We start from the raw sequence: 21717 nt of genomic DNA on the forward strand, positions 1-21717 counted from the left end.
AGAGTCCTGAGACATGTTTGGGAAACCACTGTACTAGAGTATTGTCTAACAAACAATGCTAGATGCTGACGTTTAACTGCCACTTTTTTTGGGCTGCGTTGGGTTTTTGTTGCTGCACGTGGGCTTTCTCTAGTTGTGGTGAGCGGGGGCTACTCTTCGTTTTGGTGGCTTCTCTTGTTGCGGAGCACGGGCTCTAGGTGCGCGGGCTTCAGTAGTTGCAGCACACGGGCTCAGTAGTTGTGGTGCACGGGCTTAGTTGCTCCACGGCATGTGGGATCTTCCTGGACCAGGGCTCGAACCCGTGTCCCCTGCATTGGCAGGTGGATTCCTAACCACTGTGCCACCGGGGAAGTCCTAACTGCCACTTTTTGTTTGTGATTGATTATGGCCCAGATTCCGTAAAGCCAGATGTTAACTTGTACATTATTGATAAGCTGCAAGTGATCTCTATTTGATGGAGTGACATGCTATTTTTCTCTAGCAGAAAGAATGTTACAGTTGTTTAGCCTTGTAGGACATTAACCACTTTAGCATCTAACTTTGTGACCTTATTCCCACATTCTTTTCTGGTATCCTCTTTTGTCACCCTTCAGGGTCCTTTGGTAGTAAGTTAAACCTTTGTTTTTACCTGTGCTTTACTGTGTTATGTTTCCAACTTTTTGAAATTTTATTCTTTGACACGTACATGGGAATTTACCAGTGTATTACAGACCTCTTTACTAGTTTTGCTGATACGTGAAATGTGTCAGTATGTAAGACTTAAAGACTTCAAAGTTTAAAAAAAAAAGTAAACATTTCGTCCTAGTTCAGTTGGGGCTTACCATTCAGGTGCGTGAGAAGGATGTGAGACTGTAAGAAGGACTGGGTGGTGTGCAGGCTTCTGTCTCCATACCCCTCGTGGCACTGGTTGGGGAGGTACGTGTGCCTTTCCTTGGAACCCTCCTACCCCTAGAGGCGGTCCTCTCACTGCGGTAGTGGAGTGGTCCCCAGTGTTGGGCCTTTCAAATATAACATAGGTTATACTTCGATGACCTTTTTGAGGGACAAGAACATCCAACAAACAGCAGATACAGTAATTTTGTTAGTCTGTCAGGTGAGAGAATGGCTTTTTTTCCCCTGACGTTAGTGAAGCTAAGCCTTGTTTTGGCCATTGTATTCTGTGAATTACCTGTTCTAGTACTTTATTTTCCTGTTGGTTGCTTGTACATTTTCGTTTTGATTTGTACAGACACTTCGTTATGGATCTCAATCTTTTGTTAATATTTCAATCTCTTGCTAGTATTTTAATTTAGGGAAGTTTGATCTATTGCTTTTTCTTTGATGGCTTTGGGGCTTCGTGTCATACAAAAATATATTTTTTTCTTGTAATATATGTTTGTGATATTATATTTTGGTCTTTATTTTCTGTGTAGTATGAGATAGGAATTTGTTACTTAAAAAAAAATTCCCTATTCTGTAGAACTACAGAGGAGGAACTTAAGACTTTTTTTTTTTTGCTCTCATCCCCTTATTCTTACAGTTAAAATGGTTTACCTTCTTGATACTGCCTTCTACGTTTTGTGCTCTACAGAAGGGTTTCTGTTTTTCTTTTCTTTGAAGATGATACTGTATAATAGGAAACAATCTATTATTAATAATTTTATAGTTAGAGATTTCTTTTTAATATCTTCAAAGGCAGAGTTATTTAATCAAGGCTACCTTTTTTCCTTCCTATGCTCTTTTCTCCATTTTCTTAAAACTACTGAAATTTCTTCCTTTTTGTTTTTTGGCTGCATGGCATGTGGGATCTTAGTTCCCTGACCAGAGATGAAACCCACGTCCCCTGCAGTGGAAGTGCAGAGTCTTAACCACTGGACTGCCAGGGAAGTCCCACTTCTTTGCTTTATTGGAATGGTAGCAGCAGCCAGTTCACAAATTCTGGTTTTACACAATCAAAGATTGCTGACCCTAACCACTGAACTATCTGAAGATAACCAGTACTTGGGGCCTTTTTTTATGTTACAGTAACCACTCATTTTTCTGTCCCTTCTCATGGGACTGTGACCTTCTATATCTTGAGGGAAGTAAGTCATATATCATTGTCTTGCTTGAGAGTTTCTGAGACATATAAAATTACCTACAGTACACCAGTCGATATTATTTGCAGATGAACTGCATAAATCCCAGGATATGGAAGAATTTTAAGATTCTTGAAAATTCTGTTGCTTGAAAATAAATCTAGGATGACATTTATGGTTTCAGCTCTGGAAATACTTTCTGGTTTTTGTTTTTAGACAATATTGTCTCAATTCTTTCCATATTTATTTTTATGTTTATTTAAAACAATGCCAAATCACTATGATAGAAATCTATTTTCTTGCAGAAGCAGGGGGAAAAAAAAGCTCTGAATTAGATGCATATTTGTGTTACAAAGCTGGGCACTTTTCTTTTGAATATTTTGGAACTTGGGGACATGTTCAAGAACAGGTTTTTTGGCCACAACTAAAATAACAAGGTTTGAATTTGGTAAGCACTTATTAGATCTCATATGGTTTTTGGTGGATATGATATATGAGACTGCGACAAGGAGACATTCATCAAAATAAGAAATCTCTGAACGGTACTGTTTTAAAATCAAAGAGCTGAGAAGATAGAAGATTATCAGTCAAATTGTATACTGAGGGACTTCCCTCGTGGCACAGTGGTTAAGAATCCGCCTGCCAGTGGAGGGGACACGGGTTCAAGCCCTGGTCCGGGAAGATCCAACATGCTGCGGAGCAGCTAAGCCCGCGCGCCACAACTATTGAGCCTGTGTTCAAGAGCCTGCGAGCCACAACTACTGAGCCCACGGCCGTTACTACTGAAGCCCGCGCGCCTAGAGTCCGTGCTCCTCAACAAGAGAAGCCACCGCAATGAGAAGTCCCTGCACTGCAAAGGAGAGTAGCCCCTGCTCGCCACAACTAGAGAAAGCCTGCGCACAGCAATGAAGACCCAGAGTAGCCAAAAATAAATAAATAAAATAAATAAATTTATTAAAGAAAAATATTATGTACTGAGTCTGGTTTGTAGAGTTTGTGGTGCTTATTGTCTTTAATTACCTAGCAAGGAAAAATGACGTTTGAAAATTAATTGCTCACCGTGTCAGATACTGTATTACTTTGATGTAGACCAGCGGCTCCCACACCAGGCTGATCATCTGAATACAGGTTCCCACCCTGAGATTCTGATTTTTGTAGATATGGTGGTATAGCCCAGGAATGTTTTAACAAGTTCCTCAGGTGATCAGTATGGTCTGACAGGTTTGGAAACCTCTGATGTAGACCATTGTGTGTGCATTAGAAGCCCCTGCAGGATGTCTTGCTTGTTCAAATACAGATTGCTGGGTCTACCTCCCAAGTTTCTGATTCAAAGGTCTTTGGTGGGTCCTGAGGATTTGCAATTCTGTTAAGTTCCCAGGAGCTGCTGCTATTGCTGCTAATGGCCCAGGGACCACACTTTGAGTACTGCTGACATAGACAATCCCCAAGGCTCCCCAGTCCCCGACTGGTCAAACTCAACAAGGAAACAACAAACTGTATTCTATGGCGAGGTTCTCAGTTTCTGTGGCTCAAGTTTTGCATTTCTTTTTCATGTTCTACTTGGTCATTTTTACCCTTTGTAGTGAGCATTAACTGATGAGCCTCTGTCCCTAAGGAAAGTTTTGAGTGGGAAGAAGATGATGTTTGCTGGCTAGGGTGGCTTGGTAGTGGAATGGAAATAGCCCAGGCATTGTGTAAAGCTGGGCTAAAGTCCCCATTCTTTGACCCTGGTTTTATTGTGACCTTGGGCAGGTCACCTGATCTCTCTGCTCTCCAGCCATAGAGCTCCAGCCATACTTCCTCCTTCCAGGAGGCCTTTACTCCTCTCCCTGCGTGGAAAGCTCTTCCCTTTCTTCTAACATCTTGGTATTGCTTGTTTCAGCTTGGACCTCTGCTCAGTCCTCACTTCCTCAGGAAAGCCTTCCCTGACCTCCCCAAGTAGGTGAGGTCCTCCTTTTTTACACACTCACACCATGTACCTGCCTTCCTCAGCATTGCCAAAGTTGCGGTTTTATATTTACTTGTGTGATCATTTGATTTGTCTCTCTTCGCTAGACTGTAAGCTCTGGGACTTAAACTATAAAAAAAAATTATCAGTTTGTGTTTCCTATTGTGTTTGAGCTGCAAATACTGTGCCTGACGCATAAGGAGTTGAATGATGGCAATGAATGGGGTCACGTTACACAGAAAGTCAAAGGCAGGGAGGCATTCCAAAACTGGCTGCTTTCCTGCCTGTGGATTTCTAGAAGACACCCTGTTATTCTTATAATAAGTTCTTTATTTTGCACAAATGTACTCAGTTTTAGTTATTTGCCAGAGCCCTGAAAGTATGACTACTATTTATTGTTTGCTTCCTATATAAGTCAGGCATCAGCTATGATCTCACATTTGACATTGATCTAGGAGGTCAAGAATCTTAGTCTACTAATACCTAGGGCATTACTTTCTCCTAAGATTCTAAGAACCAATGTGTACTGTAAAGATATTTATAGATAGAAGATAGATTTCCTTAGTACTATATTAAGGAAAAACAGCAGAAAGCAATTTTATGCTCAAACTAGATCTCTAAGGTGGTCTTTGAGGTTGAGGATGGGTGGTACCAAGGGAGACTAAGGTAATTTCCAGCTACAGTAGTCCCCTCTTTTCCACTGTTTCACTTTCTGCAGTTTCAGTTACCTGTGGTCAACCACAGTCCAAAAATATTAAATGAAAAGTTCCAGAAATAAATAATTCATAAATTTTAAATTGTGCACTGCTCTGAGTAGCGCTGTGTCATGCTGCCTCACTTTGTCCTGCCCAGGACAAGAATCTCACATCATCACAAGAAGAAGGGTAAGTACAGTACAATAAGATACTTTAAGAGAAAGACCAAATTCACATAAGTTTTATTACAGTTATTGTTATAATTGTTATATTTTATTATTCGTTATTGTTGTTAATCCTCTTACTGTGCCTAATTCATAAATTAAACTTTATCATAGGTATGCATACATAGGAAAAAACATAGTATTTACGGGGTTTTGTACTATCCACGGTTTCAGGTGTCCACTGGGGATCTTGGAACACATCCCCCGTGGATAAGCGGGGACTACTTTACTTGCAAATACAACTGTCCTCTCTATATAGTTAAATCTCATAATGGGTAACATCCAGACAGTGCATTCACTTTACAGGGACAGGATGGTTTAGTTACTGGCCAGAACAAGACTTGACTAACAATATTTATATATCCAACTTCTATGTCAATGAGAAAAGGGATCAATATCCTGTAATTTAGAGAAATCTAGATTCAGAGAGACGTAATGGCACTAAATAAGAAAGGGGGACCCTGGCCCAAAGACTCAACTATTCTAGGTCCTGTAGATAGATCTCTGGTGTGGAAATGTAAGCAATTCAATTATCCAACTAACTGTCCTTGCTCTATGTTTATATGCAAGCTTCAGATAAATGTTGGGAGACAGTTCTCCTAGGGTCTCTTGGGTTTCCTTTTTTCTGGACTGTCTTTTCAAGAATCTTTCTATAGCAATCAGCCTTGAAAATAGATGTTGTCTCTCTAGAGCATAGGGCCGACATGCTCACTGCACATTATAAAAGATTCAGAGACTGATTTGATTTTATTTGCTGACATAGTCAATTCTGAATCTTTCAAACTGAGGACCAGTCCCTGCCCTTGGAGCATGAATTAGTAGAGATAAATAAAGACCTCTTGGAAAAGAGCAACCAGCACCTGTGTTCTTTTTTTTTTTCTTTTTTTATAAATTTATTTATTTTTGGCTGCGTTGGGACTTCGTTGCTGCGCGCGGGCTTTCTCTAGCTACGGCAAGCGGGGGCTTCTCATTGCGGTGGCCTCTCGTTGCGGGGCATGGGATCTAGGCACCTAGGCTTCACTAGTTGTGGTTCGTTGGCTCAGTGGTTGTGACTCACGGGCTTAGTTGCTCCCCGGCATGTGGGATCTTCCCAGGCCAGGGCTCAAACCCGTGTTGCCTGCCTTGGCAGGTGGATTCTTAACCACTGAGCCACCAGGGAAGTCCAGCACTTGTGCTCTTAAAGAAGTGTTGATATGAAATCAGGCTGAATGAGTTCCTTTATTGGACTTGTATCAGAGTCCAATCAGGAGACAGAAACCACAGCAGGTGTTTTAATAGGGAACTTAATATAAAGAATTGTTTATATTAGGGAAGAAAAACAGGTATTAGGGAAGAAAAAAGGTAAAGACGGGACACAGGTGTCGCAGAGGTAAGAATTATAGGAAATAGTGATCACCCCGAGGCTTGGGGTAACACAAGTAAGAGGCTGGGATTTTCTGAAACTTAGAACCTTGGAGCAGGGCCCGGAGTCAGACCTCTGGGCTGGAGGACATCCTACTTTGTTGGTCCTGGTTCCTCAAAAGCTTAAAGTGGGGGCTTCCCTGGTGGCGCACTGGTTGAGAGTCCACCTGCCGATGCAGGGGACATGGGTTCGTGCCCCGGTCCGGGAAGATCCCACATGCCGCGGAGCGGCTGGGCCTGTGAGCCATGGCCGCTGAGCCTGCGCGTCCGGAGCCTGTGCTCCGCAACGGGAGAGGCCACAGCAGTGAGAGGCCCGCGTACCAAAAAAAAAAAAAAAAAAAAAGCTTAAAGGGGAGACTGTGGAGCTGGCACTCATACCTCTGGTGAGGGGGTGCTGGTGTCCATGCTAGTGTCTCTGAGCAGGGAGCGGAGGTGCTGCTCATGCTGGTTCTGGAAGTGTTGGAAGGAACTGCTGCCCCTGGAACCATGGTGCGGTCGTGGTCAGGCTCGGGAACTGGAAGGGAAACAGCTTCCATAGTCTCCCTCGAGTGCGCCCTATTGACAGAACCAAACAGGGAGCCAGCTGGTGAAGGGAGCACAGCTACAGACTGGTGGCCCAGCATCATAGAGCACAGGAGACAAATAACCAGCACAGGATTTTTTGCGGTACGCGGGCCTCTCACTGTTGTGGCCTTATCCATTGCGGAGCACAGGCTCAGCGGCCATGGTTCACGGGCCCAGCCGCTCCGTGGCATGTGGGATCTTCCCGGACCGGGGCACGAACCCGTGTCCCCTGCATCGGTAGGCAGACTCTCAACCACTGCGCCACCAGGGAAGCCCCAGCGCAGGATTTTTAAAAGCCTGTTGGACTAGAGGTTAGGAGGCAGGAGGAGGGAATTCGTTTCCTGGGGGCAACTGGGCAATTGTCCGAGGAGTCTCCAGCATTATCTTGAACTTAATATCTTTCTTTAGGTCAGGGAAGGGAGTAGCCAAGGACAGCTGACTTGGCAATCCTGTGTTATTACTTGGTAGCATGGGCAATTACCTGGCCTATTTTGTGGGCTACATTAGGTGGAGGCAGGAAGAAACATGTTCATATGATCCAGGGAGACAGGCTCATTGGCAACTTTATTAGATTACATATGATTTTATGGGCTTGTCATAGAGCTTGTGCAAATTCCCATGTCTGACCCACACCCTGATAATGACAGATATCTTTTAAGAGATAGAACACCGCAGAGGTTCGGTTATATCTCACCCATAACTTGTGGTCCACATGACTTCATTTTATATGAGCTGATTTATAAAACGGGAAGTGGGACTTCCCTGGTAGCCCAGTGGGTAAGACTCCATGCTCCCAGTGCAGGGGGCCCAGGTTCGATCCCTGGTTGGGGAACTAGATCCCACACGCATGCTGCAACTAAGAGTCTGCATGCCGCACCTAAAGATCCCATGGGCCACAACTAAGACTGGGTGCAACCTAAATAAATAAATATTAAAAAAAAAAAACCCAACAACTGTGAAGCGTGATGCAAATGAGAAGTGCTACTTATTATTTGTATCCTTTCTGGTCCTTAACTGAGTTCCAGGGAAGTGATGGGTTTCTGTATCCAAGGGAGGATTTCAGAGAAGATAAAGAGAACAGGGAACAAAAGGTCAGAACTTACAAAATTAACAGAGTAGTTTTATACTTTTAAGATTTGGTGTTTACAAATAATAGCTCTCCTGACTGTTCTTTTAGAAGCCAGAATTTGGACCCAGGTAAATTAGACAAGTATCTCAATAGAAAACACTAGTTCATGAATTGTGGCTGTTTTAAAATAGCAGTGACCATGTAGGTATTTGAAAGTTTTATGATAGACATTTTTCCAGAATCCATTTATTTATTTATTTATTTTACATCTTTATTGGAGTATAATTGCTTTACAATGGTGTGTTAGTCTCTGCTTTATAACAGTGAATCAGTTATACATATACATATGTTCCCATATCTCCTCCCTCTTGCGTCTCCCTCCCACCCCTCTAGGTAGTCACAAAGCACCGAGCTGATCTCCCTGTGCTATGTGGCTGCTTCCCACTAGCTATCTATTTTACGTTTGGTAGTGTATATATGTCCATGCCACTCTCTCACTTCGTCCCAGCTTACCCTTCCCCCTCCCCATGTCCTCAAGTCCATTCTCTTCATCTGTGTCTTTATTCCTGTCCTGCCACTAGGTTCATCAGAGCCAGTTTTTTTTTTAGATTCCATATATATGTGTTAGCATAAGGTATTTGTTTTTCTCTTTCTGACTTACTTCACTCTGCATAAAGAATCCATTTATTTTAATTGAATGAAATTTATTAATAGTCTGGTACCAGGAATTGGACAAAACGTCACCCCATACCAGGCTTTCATGGTGGATAACTGTACGTTCTAAGGTGTTGCAGGAATTGATCTGGATCTAGGTAAACAGCACTGTTGTATGAGATGCTGTTACATCAGCTTTTTTTTGTTTGTTTTACATCAGCTTTTATTATACTTAACCAGTGTATTTTGTTTGGATTGTGAATGTGGAAAGCCTATTTCATTCTAATTATTGCATGTGACTTTTAGTTTAATGGTTATCATAAGTAAGAATTTAATCGGTATCTGGGTAAATATATATATGTAATAACTTTACTACTCAAACAGTGGGGAACCTTTTTTTTCCAAAAATAGAGGATGCACATGTTTCTGAAATGCCTTTACTATGTTTCTAAATTTAAAAAGAAGGAGGGCCGGGGAGAGAAAGACACCACCTGGGGTCAAGCAGGTTACCTGGAACTCTTGACCAGTTGACTGGAATTGCTCTCTGCTTTCCTAAAACATAGCTTGGGTCGCCAAGCGTCAGAACCATTTACTAAGCACCTCTCTGCTGTGGCACTATTCTGGGCCCTGGACTGTCTTGGGAGATGAACAAGGTCACTGCTATTTATGTTAATACCGTACAATAAGTATGTGTGCCTGTCAGTACATAAATGACCTGTGAACACTGCAGAGAGAGAAGGGGACCTGGTGCATTCTGGGGAGGCCCTTCATCAGAGACTGCCTGGGGGTGATGGCAAAGTGGTTTGGAGTGCAAAGGAGAGCCTTGATCAAACAGGCAAGGTAGGAGGGATGTTTCAGAAAGGACGAAGGGAAGAGCCCCTGTTGCTGGGCCATGTGTGGGGAGCCCAGTCCGGCGAGAGGAAGGAAGGAGTGAGGAGAAGCTGGATCATGTGCCTCGGCCTGAAGGGAAGCTTCACAACTATGGGACACAGCTAACCCTCTTGGGAATGAGAGACTGAGTGTGCAAATGGACGGTGGCCAGGCCACAGATGAACACAGAACTCTGACCCGCAGCCTGAAGCAGCCTGCCCGGGAAACCCACCTGTGGTCTACGCTTAAACTACCCAGGAAGCCAGCCAGGCTTGTAGGGAGTCAGTCTGCTATCTCTAGTAACAACCCAGGAGGCTAAATAGCTTCTGAAGCAATCAGCCCACATGACCGGGACTTGATTAATAACTGACAGCTGCCCTATTTCGTCTCCACGCCCAACAAAGAACCAATCAGAGAAAGCCAAATATTCACCCCCTCCACAATCACATACGATGCTCTGCCTCTAGTCAGCCTGACTCCAGCTTCCCCAGGCCAACAGCTTCAATCAGGGCAGACCTCCTGCAGCTGTCCGGTGCCTATGAAACTTTCCCACTTCCCTGCCTGCCTTTGAGTCTCTGCCCAAGTGCTCGTGACAGTGGCTGACTTCTTTGCTATAGCAAGCTCTGAACAAAGAGCTTTTGTTTTTCTCATTTGCTTGGTCTTCATTTATTCCACAGGAGAATTGCTGCTGCTGGTTCTGATTTGTCTGCTGTATAGCTTCCCCCTTGCATTTCTGTTTCTACTTTAACGAGCACTGTTTGGCCTTTGCTCAGAATTTTGCCCAGAGAAATATCAGAAAAAGATAGATTCACAGCAATGCGATGGGTATCTGCTTTTTGAGGGTCACTAGGAAATGGTGTTGAGTGTTTCCTTTTAGGTAGAGTGGAAAGAACAGGGGCTTCAGTGGAACAGGCAGTGGGTGGGAGAGAGTGCTGTCCCGATGTAGTCTGAATAGCTTTTTAATTTTAAGGGGACATTGCTAAGGGGATATTCAGCTCTTCTTGGATCAGTCATTAGTGGTGGACTTACCCTGCACTCAGGAAGTATTACAGCCTAGTCCTCTTTATAAAAGTTTTTATTATCCTGAGAATGGCTCAGGAAGAAAGATATTATTGTTCAACAGTATCTAATTGTTGGGAACTGTCTATCAGCTGCTTGGAAGTTAATGTTTTACTGAATGTCCCCTCCAAAAATCACGTTTTCTTAAAGGTTTGGGACAATACTTAGTTCAGCTGCTTTCTAATTTGCTGAGTCTTGGCCATTACATCTAATGGGAAATCATAATATACTGACTGTAAGATAAATTCCCCAGTTTGGTTTTTGTTTTTTTTTTTTAACATCTTTATTGGAGTATAATTGCTTTACAATGGTATGTTAGTTTCAGCTTCACAACAAAATGAATCAGTTATATATATACATATATTCCCATATCTCTTCCCGCTTGCGTCTCCCTCCCTCCCACCCTCCCTATCCCACCCCTCCAGGCGGTCACAAAGCACTGAGCTGGTCTCCCTGTGCTATGCGGCTGCTTCCCACTAGCTAACTACCTTACGTTTGGTAGTGTATATATGTCCATGCCTCTTTATCGCTTTGTCACCGTTTACCCTTCCCCCTCCCCATAGCCTCAAGTCCATTCTCTAGTAAGTCTGTGTCTTTATTCCTGTTTCACCCCTAGGTTTTTCATGACATTTTTTTTTTTAAATTCCATATATATGTGTTAGCATACGGTATTTGTCTCTCTCTTTCTGACTTACTTCACTCTGTATGACAGACTCTAGGTCTATCCACCTCATTACAAATAGTTCAATTTCGTCTCTTTTTATGGCTGAGTAATATTCCATTGTATATATGTGCCACATCTTCTTTATCCATTCATCCGATGATGGACACTTAGGTTGTTTCCATCTCTGGGCTATTGTAAATAGAGCTGCAATGAACATTTTGGTACATGACTCTTTTTGAATTATGGTTTTCTCAGGGTATATGCCCAGGAGTGGGATTGCTGGGTCATATGGTAGTTCTATTTGTAGCTTTTTAAGGAACCTCCATACTGTTCTTCACAGTGGCTGTATCAATTTACATTCCCACCAACAGTGTAAGAGGGTTCCCTTTTCTCCACACCCTCTCCAGCATTTATTGTTTCTAGATTTTTTGATGATGGCCATTCTGACTGGTGTGAGATGATATCTCATTGTAGTTTTGATTTGCATTTCTCTAATGATTAGTGATGTTGAGCATTCTTTCATGTGTTTGTTGGCACTCTGTATATCTTCTTTGGAGAAATGTCTATTTAGGTCTTCTGCCCATTTTTGGATTGGGTTGTTTGTTTTTTTGTTATTAAGCTGCATGAGCTGCTTATAAATTTTGGAGATTAATCCTTTGTCAGTTGCTTCATTTGCAAATATTTTCTCCCATTCTGAGGGTTGTCTTTTGGTCTTCTTTATGGTTTCCTTTGCTGCGCAAAAGCTTTTAAGTTTCATTAGGTCCCATTTGTTTACTTTTGTTTTTATTTCCATTTCTCTAGGAGGTGGGTCAAAAAGGACCTTGCTGTGATTTATGTCATAGAGTGTTCTGCCTATGTTTTCCTCTAAGAGTTTGATAGTTTCTGGCCTTACATTTAGGTCTTTAATCCATTTTGAGCTTATTTTTGTGTATGGTGTTAGGGAGTGATCTAATCTCATACTTTTACATGTAGCTGTCCAGTTTTCCCAGCACCACTTATTGAATAGGCTGTCCTTTCTCCACTGTACATTTCTGCCTCCTTTGTCAAAGATAAGGTGACCATATGTGCGTGGGTTTATCTCTGGGCTTTCTATCCTGTTCCATTGATCTATCTTTCTGTTTTTGTGCCAGTACCATACCGTCTTGATAACTGTAGCTTTGTAGTATAGTCTGAAGTCTGGGAACCTGATTCCTCCAGTTCCTTCTTTCGTTCTCAAGATTGCTTTGGCTATTCGGGGTCTTTTGTATTTCCATACAAATTGCAAAATTTTTTGTTCTAGTTCTGTGAAAAATGCCAGTGGTAGTTTGATAGGGATTGCATTGAATCTATAGATTGCTTTGGGTAGTAGAGTCATTTTCACAATGTTGATTCTTCCAATCCAAGAACATGGTATATCTCTCCATCTATTTGTATCATCTTTAATTTCTTTCATCAGTGTCTTATAATTTTCTGCATACAGATCTTTTGTCTCCTTAGGTAGGTTTATTCCTAGATATTTTATCCCAGTTTGTTTTTGATTTTTTTTTTTTACAACTCTAACATGTGCATTGCTAAAAGCTATGGTCCCAGCCTGCAGATGTTTGAGTCAAAGCTGCCTCTCTTCTTGCCAACAGTAAGTTAACTGGCAACACAGGTTCTGTGAACAGCGAGTGGTATTACTCTGAGGCTGATGAGAAATCTTTTTGCCTTCCTTATGCCCTATCATCACAGAAGTATTTTATGTGCCGTGGTTGTGGAGCCAGCTATGATTACGGCCTGGACAAATGAAGTGGGAAATTAAAATTCGACGTGGAATCCTGATCTGCAACATACAGGTTCCCCAGGTTGCATACGAAGGCTTCTCTGTTGCCCCAGCCTGACTCTGCAGCATTACCTTCCTCTAGGAACCCCCATTCCAGGCACGCTGGTCTGTGCTGTACCCCTACCACATGTCTTGTATGTACCTGCTTCCGGAGTTTTGCTCCTGTTACCTCACAACTGGGCTCTCCCCACCACCTACACTTACCAAAGGTTCCTCATTTTTTTTTTTTTTTTTTCGGTACGCAGGCCTCTCACTGTTGTGGCCTCTCCCGTTGCGGAGCACAGGCTCTGGATAGGCAGGCTCAGCGGCCATGGCTCACGGGCCCAGCCGCTCCGTGGCATGTGGGATCCTCCGGGTCACGAACCCGTGTCCCCTGCATCGGCAGGCGGACTCTCAACCACTGCGCCACCAGGGAATCCCCCTCCTCATTTTTAAAAGCCCAGCTCACACCCTACCTCCTCCTTGACATTTCTGTGATTGCCCTTATCAGAAGTGACCTTTTTCCTCTTAATTCTTACAGCGGTTGCTGTCCATATCACTCAGAGTGCCCTTCAGTGCAGTCCTCTGTCTTCATTCGTTCATTTGGCCGACAGATATTTACTGAATGCCCACACTAAATTCCAAGTTTTGTTCAAGGCAGGGGAGACAGCCGTGAACAAAACAGCAGAAATGTTTTCTGGCAGGAAAGACAGATAACGAGCAAGGCAAATACGTAAAGTACATAGTAAATCAAGTGTCACTAAGTGCTGAGGAGAAAATGTAAATCCGGAAAAGGCAGGTTACTGAAATTTCAGCTGGGTGGACAGAGAAGGTGCCGTTGAGATGATAATTTCTAAAGGACCTGAAGGAGGTGAGGGAGCAAGCCATGAACATGTTCCCTCCATCTGGAAAGCTCTTCCCTCCCCACTCAGTGCAGAGGCCCTGAGGTGGGAGCATATCTAGAGGATTTGAAGAATGACAGGAGAGAGGTGTGGCTGGAGCCCAGTGCACTGGGGTAGGGGTACAATTAGTGGGATGGGGTAGGGCCTTGTAGATCATCGTTGGAACTTGTGCTTTTATTCTGTGTGAGACGGGAGGTGTTTTGAAGAGTTAAGGGACTTGATCTGATTTGTTTTTAAAGAATCTCTCTAGCTGTAGTGTTGAGAACGAGCTCTGCGGGATGGGAGAGCTTGTCGGCATTTCAGTCATCCAGGTGAGAGATGATAGTGACCAGGGCCAGAGCAATGGGGAGAAGTGGTCAAGTTCTTTATGTAGTTTCATGATAGAGCCAGTTGGGTTTCCTGAGGGATTGGGTGTAGAATGAGAGAGAAAATGGAATCAAGGGTGATTCCAGGATTTTTGATGGAAGCAACCAGAGAATGTTTCGGCCATTAATGGAAATGGGAAGACTGCAGAAGTTGCAGAAGTTGCTGGTTTGGGGGAACGGAAGTGGTGGACTCTCTGGGGCTCAGTTTTAAACACGTTAAGTTTGAGATGCTCAGTAGACATCCGTGTGTAGATATCAAGTAGGCGGTAGCTTCAGAAGGGCAGAATGTCTTAAGCCTCATGAATCTTCGTGCCTTGTTTGTTGATTCCGTGAACCAGGTAATCAACAGTGAACAATAATTCTGAATAGAGGTTGGGGGAGAAGTTACGAGATTTCTAACCCTAGACTGTGAGAGAGGGAAAACATTACTTTTGGATAACAATGAAGAAAGCGGTATTTCTGAAAATGGCTAGATGATGAGGAAGAAGGGACCAGGGGTACACCTCTGTCAGCATCTATGAAGTCTTAAATCACGAAATGTTTATTTTCATTGGTTTAGGAAGAGCCCCAAACATCTTCACTCTCTGCTGAATATTCCATCTGGCCTCAGAATGCATTGTTGCTGATGGCATTATCATTATTATTATTATCAGTGACCGTCCCCTATTTTATGCAATATGTATAATAGTAGAGGCAGGTTGATAGTAAGAGTTCAGATTCTGGGACAAAATGCCTGCAATTTGAATCCTGCTTCTACTATTTATATGTTGTAAGATTTTTAGCAAAAAACTGAAACCTTCCTGTGTTTCAGTTTTCTAATCAGTAAATGGTAATAATATTAGTACCTATCTCATTGGGTCATTGTGAGAATTGTTAATATATTAAAGTGTTTAGAATTGTATGGCATATAAGTGAATCCTATATGCGATATTAGTTTTTTATACCAAGCACTGTCTTATATACTGGGTGCCATGATGAGCACTGAACTTGACATAGTCCCTGGCCATGGAGCTATTGATGAAAATTGAGACAGATTATCTCCCAGGTATAGAAGAAAATGAGTTTCGAAAGCTCACTCAACTCAGAACTGCTGGCAGGAAATCCAGAAATGAATCACAAATAGTTTTAACCTTCCATACAAGGTCCAACTTGATGTGCACCTAGCACTTAAGTGGCAAAGCAAGCTAACTGAAAGTCTCAGAGGGCCATACTTTCAATATTTGGGCAACTGCCTTGTGGAACAGGAAACTACAATGCTGGGCAAGTTTTCTAGGTGCCAGGCCATGGGGTACCTGGCCTTGCACAAGTCTAGAGTCTGGTCCTCCAGAAAAATGAGGAAAGCTCGTCTCTGCCCCAGGGCTGAGCAGACAGATAGGGGTGAGTACGAATACAGTCTGACAAAGTTCTCCGTGTCTTGTGCCATCAGAGCAGAAGAAGGGAAGGTGTGGGGAGAAAGCAGTGTGTCTGTGAGGGGCGGGGGAGGACACTGGGAGACAGTGATGTGGTTCCATGTTCTAGGTTGTAGTTGCTCAGAGACTGAAATTGTGGCCCACTGAGACTCTTAGTTGCTTTGCCACTTAGGTGCTGGCTGGAAACCAGGACTATTCCCCTGGGATCGACTGATTGATTGATTACTAAATGAATGAATGAATCAAGTAAGCAACCACTTAAACATTTACTGAGCGTGGCTCATGTGTCAGGAAAGATACCACGCTGTGACGATATTTTTACCTGGCTGAGGAAAGAGTTTCTTCTTGCCAAGAGCTGTGCCAGAAGCTGGGGAGACAACAGAATGAGACCCAAGACTGTGCCAGGTTGACTGCAGCTTACAGTCAACCATGGAGAGGGAAGCAGGGAAATTCATCCAGCCTGATGACTGATGGGATGGGCCCACAGAACAAGCGCCTAACCCAGCTTCGGGAGTTCAAGGGTCCTTGTCCTGAGTCATGGGACGAGAAGGCGATGCTAGGTTCGGGATAGAGGTGAAGGGCAGAGTTATATAACCTAAAAAAGCCCCGAGGAAGCTCTGTTATCCCAGTGGCCTCCTGAGCTCAGATCCAATTTTAGAAATTGAACCTAGTGTTAGGCCATGAAGATTAACACACCCCAACTGGTCAGCAGGGGCAGATGCTGTTACCCAAAAGAGCTTTGAGGTTAACTTTATGCCGTAGGCTGGGTCTGTGTTGGCCAGAGCTCTCCTTGGGAGAGTGGAATTTAATTGGCACTTATTTTCGATGCCCTTATAAAGGGTGACTCCTGGGCCCACTGAAATGGAAACCATTCGTGCTCCTAAATGACTGACAAGCAGGAGACCTGAATTGCACCCACCGCTTTGGCTAATGTAGACGCCCGGCAAGTAAAATGTATTTGGGGCTTTTTTCCAGGATCAAATGTATCAAATGGTGGATGAAATGGGAGAGCTGCCCAGTGAGAGTCAGCCTTAGATGCATGGGAACAGGAATAGCGGTTCCTTGTGTCAACAAGGAGGCTTTGTGTGTGTGTGTCTGTGTGTGTGTGTGTGTGTGTGTCTGTGTGTGTGTGTGTGTGTGTGTGTGTGTCTGTGTGTAACTAAAGAAATGCAGCTCACTTACTGGTCTGGCTAAACCTCAAAAATTTGTGTTTTTTCCCTCCTCCCAGGAACATTTTGTTCATGCTGCTGGTTAAGAAGCGGGCAGCTTTCACACAGAAGTACAGCAGGAAGTATTTAAGTTAGATAAAAGGAAGGACTACTTGGCCGAATGAGTGAGTGCAGGACTGGGTTCCCAGGGGGATTATGGAATCTGATTTGTATTCATGGACTTTCCTATTAAATAACTTAAATAATAAGGGTGGCAAGGCATAAGCCTACCTCACCATTTTTTTAAAGGCCTGTGCTTTGGTACTCAGAGGAAATGAACCCATAGGGCTTTATGGGGCTGAGCTGGCCTTAGAGTCAGGGTCAGATGTGCGAAGAAGGGTGGGGAGGGTACAGAGAGAGGTGGAACAAAGGGATCAGGGCAGGAAAGCATGAGGGGCCAGTGGGACAGAGACAGTAGGGTGATTGGAATGTACTCTCTGAAGAGGGAGCACGGGAGGATAATATTAACAGGCTCTCTGCAGGCTCAGGTTATGTGAGGGCTGGATTATGGAAAGCTGGGAGGGCTTGGCCAGGGAATTTAGATTTTACTCAACAGGCAATTAGGAGCCTTTTTTTTTTTTTTTCAGGTTTTTGAGCAGGAAAGGGAAATGATGGAAATTTTGCTTCAGGGATCATGGTCTTTTAGAGGTTGAAGGGAACTTAGAGTCACGTAGTTCAGTGTTTCTCAGACTCTAGTGGCATCAGAATCATTTGGTGGTGGTGGGTGTGCATGTTAAAATTCAGACCCTGCTCCTAGAAGTCCTCATTCAGAAGCTCCAGGTGGGGCTGGGAATCTGCAGTTAAACAAAGGCACTGGTGATCTTGGTGTCACTGGTGTAAGACCTACACTGGGAGGTCACTGCTGGCCTCCTGGGAGACGCTGTCCAAGGGGTCCAAGCAGGGAGGCCTCGGGGGAACTCACAGGGAGCCACGGAGAAAACGAGTCAGCCCTAAAACACATTCAGGCCCAGAAAGCAGGACGCTGACTTTTTTTGTTGTCTTTTTGGCTGCTTTGGGTCTTCGTTGCTGCGCGTGGGTTTTCTCTAGTTGCGGCGAGCGGGGACTACTCTTCGTTGTGGTGCGCGGGCTTCTCATTGCAGTGGCTTTCCTTGTTGTGGAGCACGGGCTCTCGGAGCACGGGGTCTAGGCGCGCAGGCTTCAGTAGTTGCATCACGCAGGCTCAGTAGTCGCGACACACCGGCCTAGGGCGCACAGGATTCGGTAGTTGTGGCACGTGGGCTCCGTAGTTCAGGTGTGTGGGCTCTAGGGTGCGCGGGCTTCAGTAGTTGTGGCACACGGGCTTACTTGCTCCGCAGCATGTGGGATCTTCCCGGACCAGGGCTTGAACCCGTGTCCCCTGCATTGGCAGGCAGCTTCTCAACCACTGCGCCGCCACCGGGGAGCCCCAGAAAGCTGACTTTGGACAGTACCGATCCAGTAGCAAGTTTTGGTCCCCCTTTCCCTTGCCCTCCCTGCACTCCACCGATCCAGTAGCAAGTTTTGGTCCCCCTTTCCCTTGCCCTCCCTGCACTCCAATCTTGGAGGGCCTTGGAGCCTGGAAGGGAGGAAGGCCAAAGAAAGAAGTGAGAAGTGGGTCACGCCCTCATTCCTGGACAGCAGACCCTGGCCCCGGGTCTGTTGGTAAATACTGAACCAGCACACCGCTATTCTTTAAGCAGCACACCAGCTCTCTAAGGTAAAAAGCCCTGCCTTGGAGTATCTGCCTATTTCCGTGGTGTAAATACTCTCCAGCACGGCCATCTCAGGCTACCCATGTGATGCCACGGAACGCAGGGTTAGAAAGAGAAGCTAAAATTCGATCTGGTGAGCTGCTAGGAGCCTGACCCAGCTCCCCACCGTTCCTAGCCTGAAGTCATGCCCAAGATGGGTGGTGGGGGAGAACTATCTATCCAGAATGAAGATTGAGTTGCTGAACGGTATATTGTCCTGGACTGTGCTTTGTTATTTAAAGTGACCATAGAGCTCCGTGTTACCGCTCAAGTTCTCATCCAGTGGCAGGGGAAAAACGGAACCAATTTCAGTTCGGGGATAGTAAGAGACCGAGGAAAGCTGCATTCTGGTTATATCCTAAGGATGGTGCCTGTCCAATGTATGGGTTACGTGGGGAACTTTTATCTTTAAAACTGGTAAGGTACTTTTAAAAGAGAATTATCACGTGGACATACAAAACTGAAAGGTATACGTGAAATCTCCGCCCTCAGATTGAGAAGCACAGATGTAGGACAGTCTGTAGTTGATGAGGTTTGTTTTGAAGAGTTTTCTTTACTGTTCCAAAACAGATGCCCCCCGAAGGAAGGCAGCAGCTGTCTCACTGACTGAAAAACAAACAAGTGAAAGTGTTCGAGGATGCAAAGATCGTACAGGAAGGACCCCCCGCCCCCAAAGACGCGCATAAGACCTACCTCACAGGTATACTATTAAGATTAACTGTGCAAACATACTGGCACGTGTCTAACACACAGAGCAGGTTTTCAGTCGGTAGGTTGTGGTTTTCCTTCAGCGACTTCATGAAGTTCCAATGGTGCTGGATGATGTCGACTCCCTCTTCGGGAGCTTCATCCGTGTTCATATGTAAGAACCGTTTCTGTTTCCACTCTTGCTGATGAGTGTCACAATGGAAGCCTTAGAGAGCCTCGGTTAGGGGAAGAGCGGGAACCTTCTAAGACCCTTTGGCCGGTGGGGAGAGAGGAGGGAGTAAACGGGAACCAGAACCAGCTTTTAAGCGGGCTCCCACGTGTTCGGCCTCGCGAAAACAACTTCTGTGTAGTTTAAGTCGCCACGAGGCCACCGGGACCGCAGCTCTCCCACCCCGGCTGCCCGAATAACTGGCCCTTTGTGCTTCCTCATCCACGGGGCCGGTTGTAAGGCAGAAACTGTGCCCGGAGAGATGCTGCTTCCAGCCGAGACCGGGCTGGGAAACCGCGGGGACCTTCCCTCAATCACGCCTGCTGGCAATGAGGGACTTTCTCCGGTTTTTTTTAAGTACGTTCACAGACCACCACCGCCTACTTTCAGTGACACGAATCCTGCCTTTTACCGTTCAGTCAACAGAACCTGGACTGTTCCAGGCTTCCAGGCAGCCCTGCCTCCTGTTTCTCGAGAGGAAAGGGCAAGTTTCTGGGGACTGGACGGGGCCTGCGTACGGCCCCGCACAGTGCGGAGGAGAGAGGGACACACCCCGGGCGCTGGGGACACCCGGGCTTGGCGGCCCAGGGGACGCGGCCCGTGCGTTTCCTCAGGCGTGCGGGTCTGCCCAGCTGCACCGAGGCGGGTCTGCTGCGCTGCGAGCGGCTGCCCCGCGGCTGGTCAGTGGCCGCCAGGGACCCGGCGCCCAGCCCACTCCGGCCTCTGTGGAGCCGCTTTTACGTCCTTCCAAAGGAGTGTCAGTCCTTCGGTGGTCTGCCCATTTCTTGTGAGAAATTATGAATAATGACTCATCAATCTAGAATCTACACCGGTGTATACGTGGTGTCTAAAAATCAGGAGACTGGATGAGGTCATAAAAGACGCGAACGTGGAAGAAAAAGAGATTCGAGCGCCCTCCTCATAGCGCGGAAGAATAGAGGGCGGGCCGGAAGGCATCTCCGCATGCGCAGAAGCAGGTCTGACAAAGGTTGACGGAAGAGGCGGGGCGGGAGGACGCTGAGGCTAAAGACATAATTTGTCTAGATTTGCGTTGGTTATCGTCGTTTCCCACATGGTCTAGCGGTTAGGATTCCTGGTTTTCACCCAGGCGGCCCGGGTTCGACTCCCGGTGTGGGAACTTCTGAACTTTTTGGACAAAAGAAAAGCAATTCAAACCCCCCTTAACTAGGGGGTGGGGGGACTAGATTAGTGCTTTTAGAAAACGCTGTAACCGCATTTCAGAGCAGCCAGGAGAGAATGAAGCTGGAGGGAAGCAAGGTCTGCCCTCGAGCGGGCGTCGGCACAGAGCCGACGCAAACCCGGTCCACCGGCAGAAGCAGGAGGAAAGGAAATAACTCGGGACAGTGGCAAGTTAGCTTTTGAAATAAGTCTTTAAATCTGAGGAGCAGGGAGCCAGCCGGTCCCGTGCTAAGATATATGTTTCAGCTGGTTTTTCTGCGTAATTTCTCCTTGTACTGTGAATATGGAACTAATGACCAAAAAGTGCTCTTCTGTGAAAGAAAAATAAAAGCCATAGTGTAGGACATTATAGGGCTTTTAAGTTGCCTAAAGCCATTCCTTTGAGAAGGACAGCAAGATTTCCAGAAAAGACATACTATTAAGGGCAGAGTAGTTCAGGGTACAATAGATTGTGTTTGTGATTCAAAAAGCTCACTAAACCAGTTATTGCGGGAGGAAGGGGGGAGGCGGTGAGGGAGGAAAAAAGAAAATTAGGTTATTACAAATATTGAGGAGTGAGGCAATGGCAAAAACAGCACTTTCTTCTCATGCCCTAACATATTTATTTGACACATTCTGTTGAAAAAACTTCAAGAATTCATGATAGGCTCAATAAGCTCTCTAGAGTTAGAAATCTTAGTACTGATGTGTGACGAGACAGTTTCCAACTGTTACCCAAATAAGTGCATCCTCTGCTGTAATCGTTTAGCTTGCTTACCTCTCCAACCATTTGCCATTAGGAAAAGTCTCCAGGCATTTAGAAGCCACACTTCTTTCCCACTGGTGTTGAACGCTTTGAAGCTTCCCCAATTTGTTCCCAGACTGCCTTTAACCCTGAGAAACAGCTGTGAAAAAGACTTGGCATCCACATGACTTCGTTTGAAATTTGCTCTCTTTTTAAAGTCCTTTGGGATTTTAAGGGACACAAAAATGCCATCCTTCATGAGAAAAATACTAGGCTAA

At 45.0% G+C, this 21717-nt stretch overlaps 1 protein-coding gene across 1 annotated transcript in view; it reads left to right on the forward strand.

Annotated features, from left to right (window-relative positions):
* NUFIP1 (nuclear FMR1 interacting protein 1) overlaps nt 1–19292 on the forward strand; it is a 70798-nt gene extending 51506 nt beyond the window's left edge. The window contains exon 10 of the mRNA XM_079903466.1: nt 19170–19292. Within this exon, the coding sequence (XP_079759592.1) occupies nt 19170–19205 (36 nt within the window). The 3' untranslated portion in view covers nt 19206–19292. The remainder of the gene's footprint in view (nt 1–19169) is intronic.
* The last annotated feature ends 2425 nt before the right edge of the window (nt 19293–21717 follow it).

This window comes from Stenella coeruleoalba, assembly GCF_951394435.1.
Source record: "Stenella coeruleoalba genome assembly, chromosome: 18".
NCBI lineage: Eukaryota > Metazoa > Chordata > Mammalia > Artiodactyla > Delphinidae > Stenella > Stenella coeruleoalba.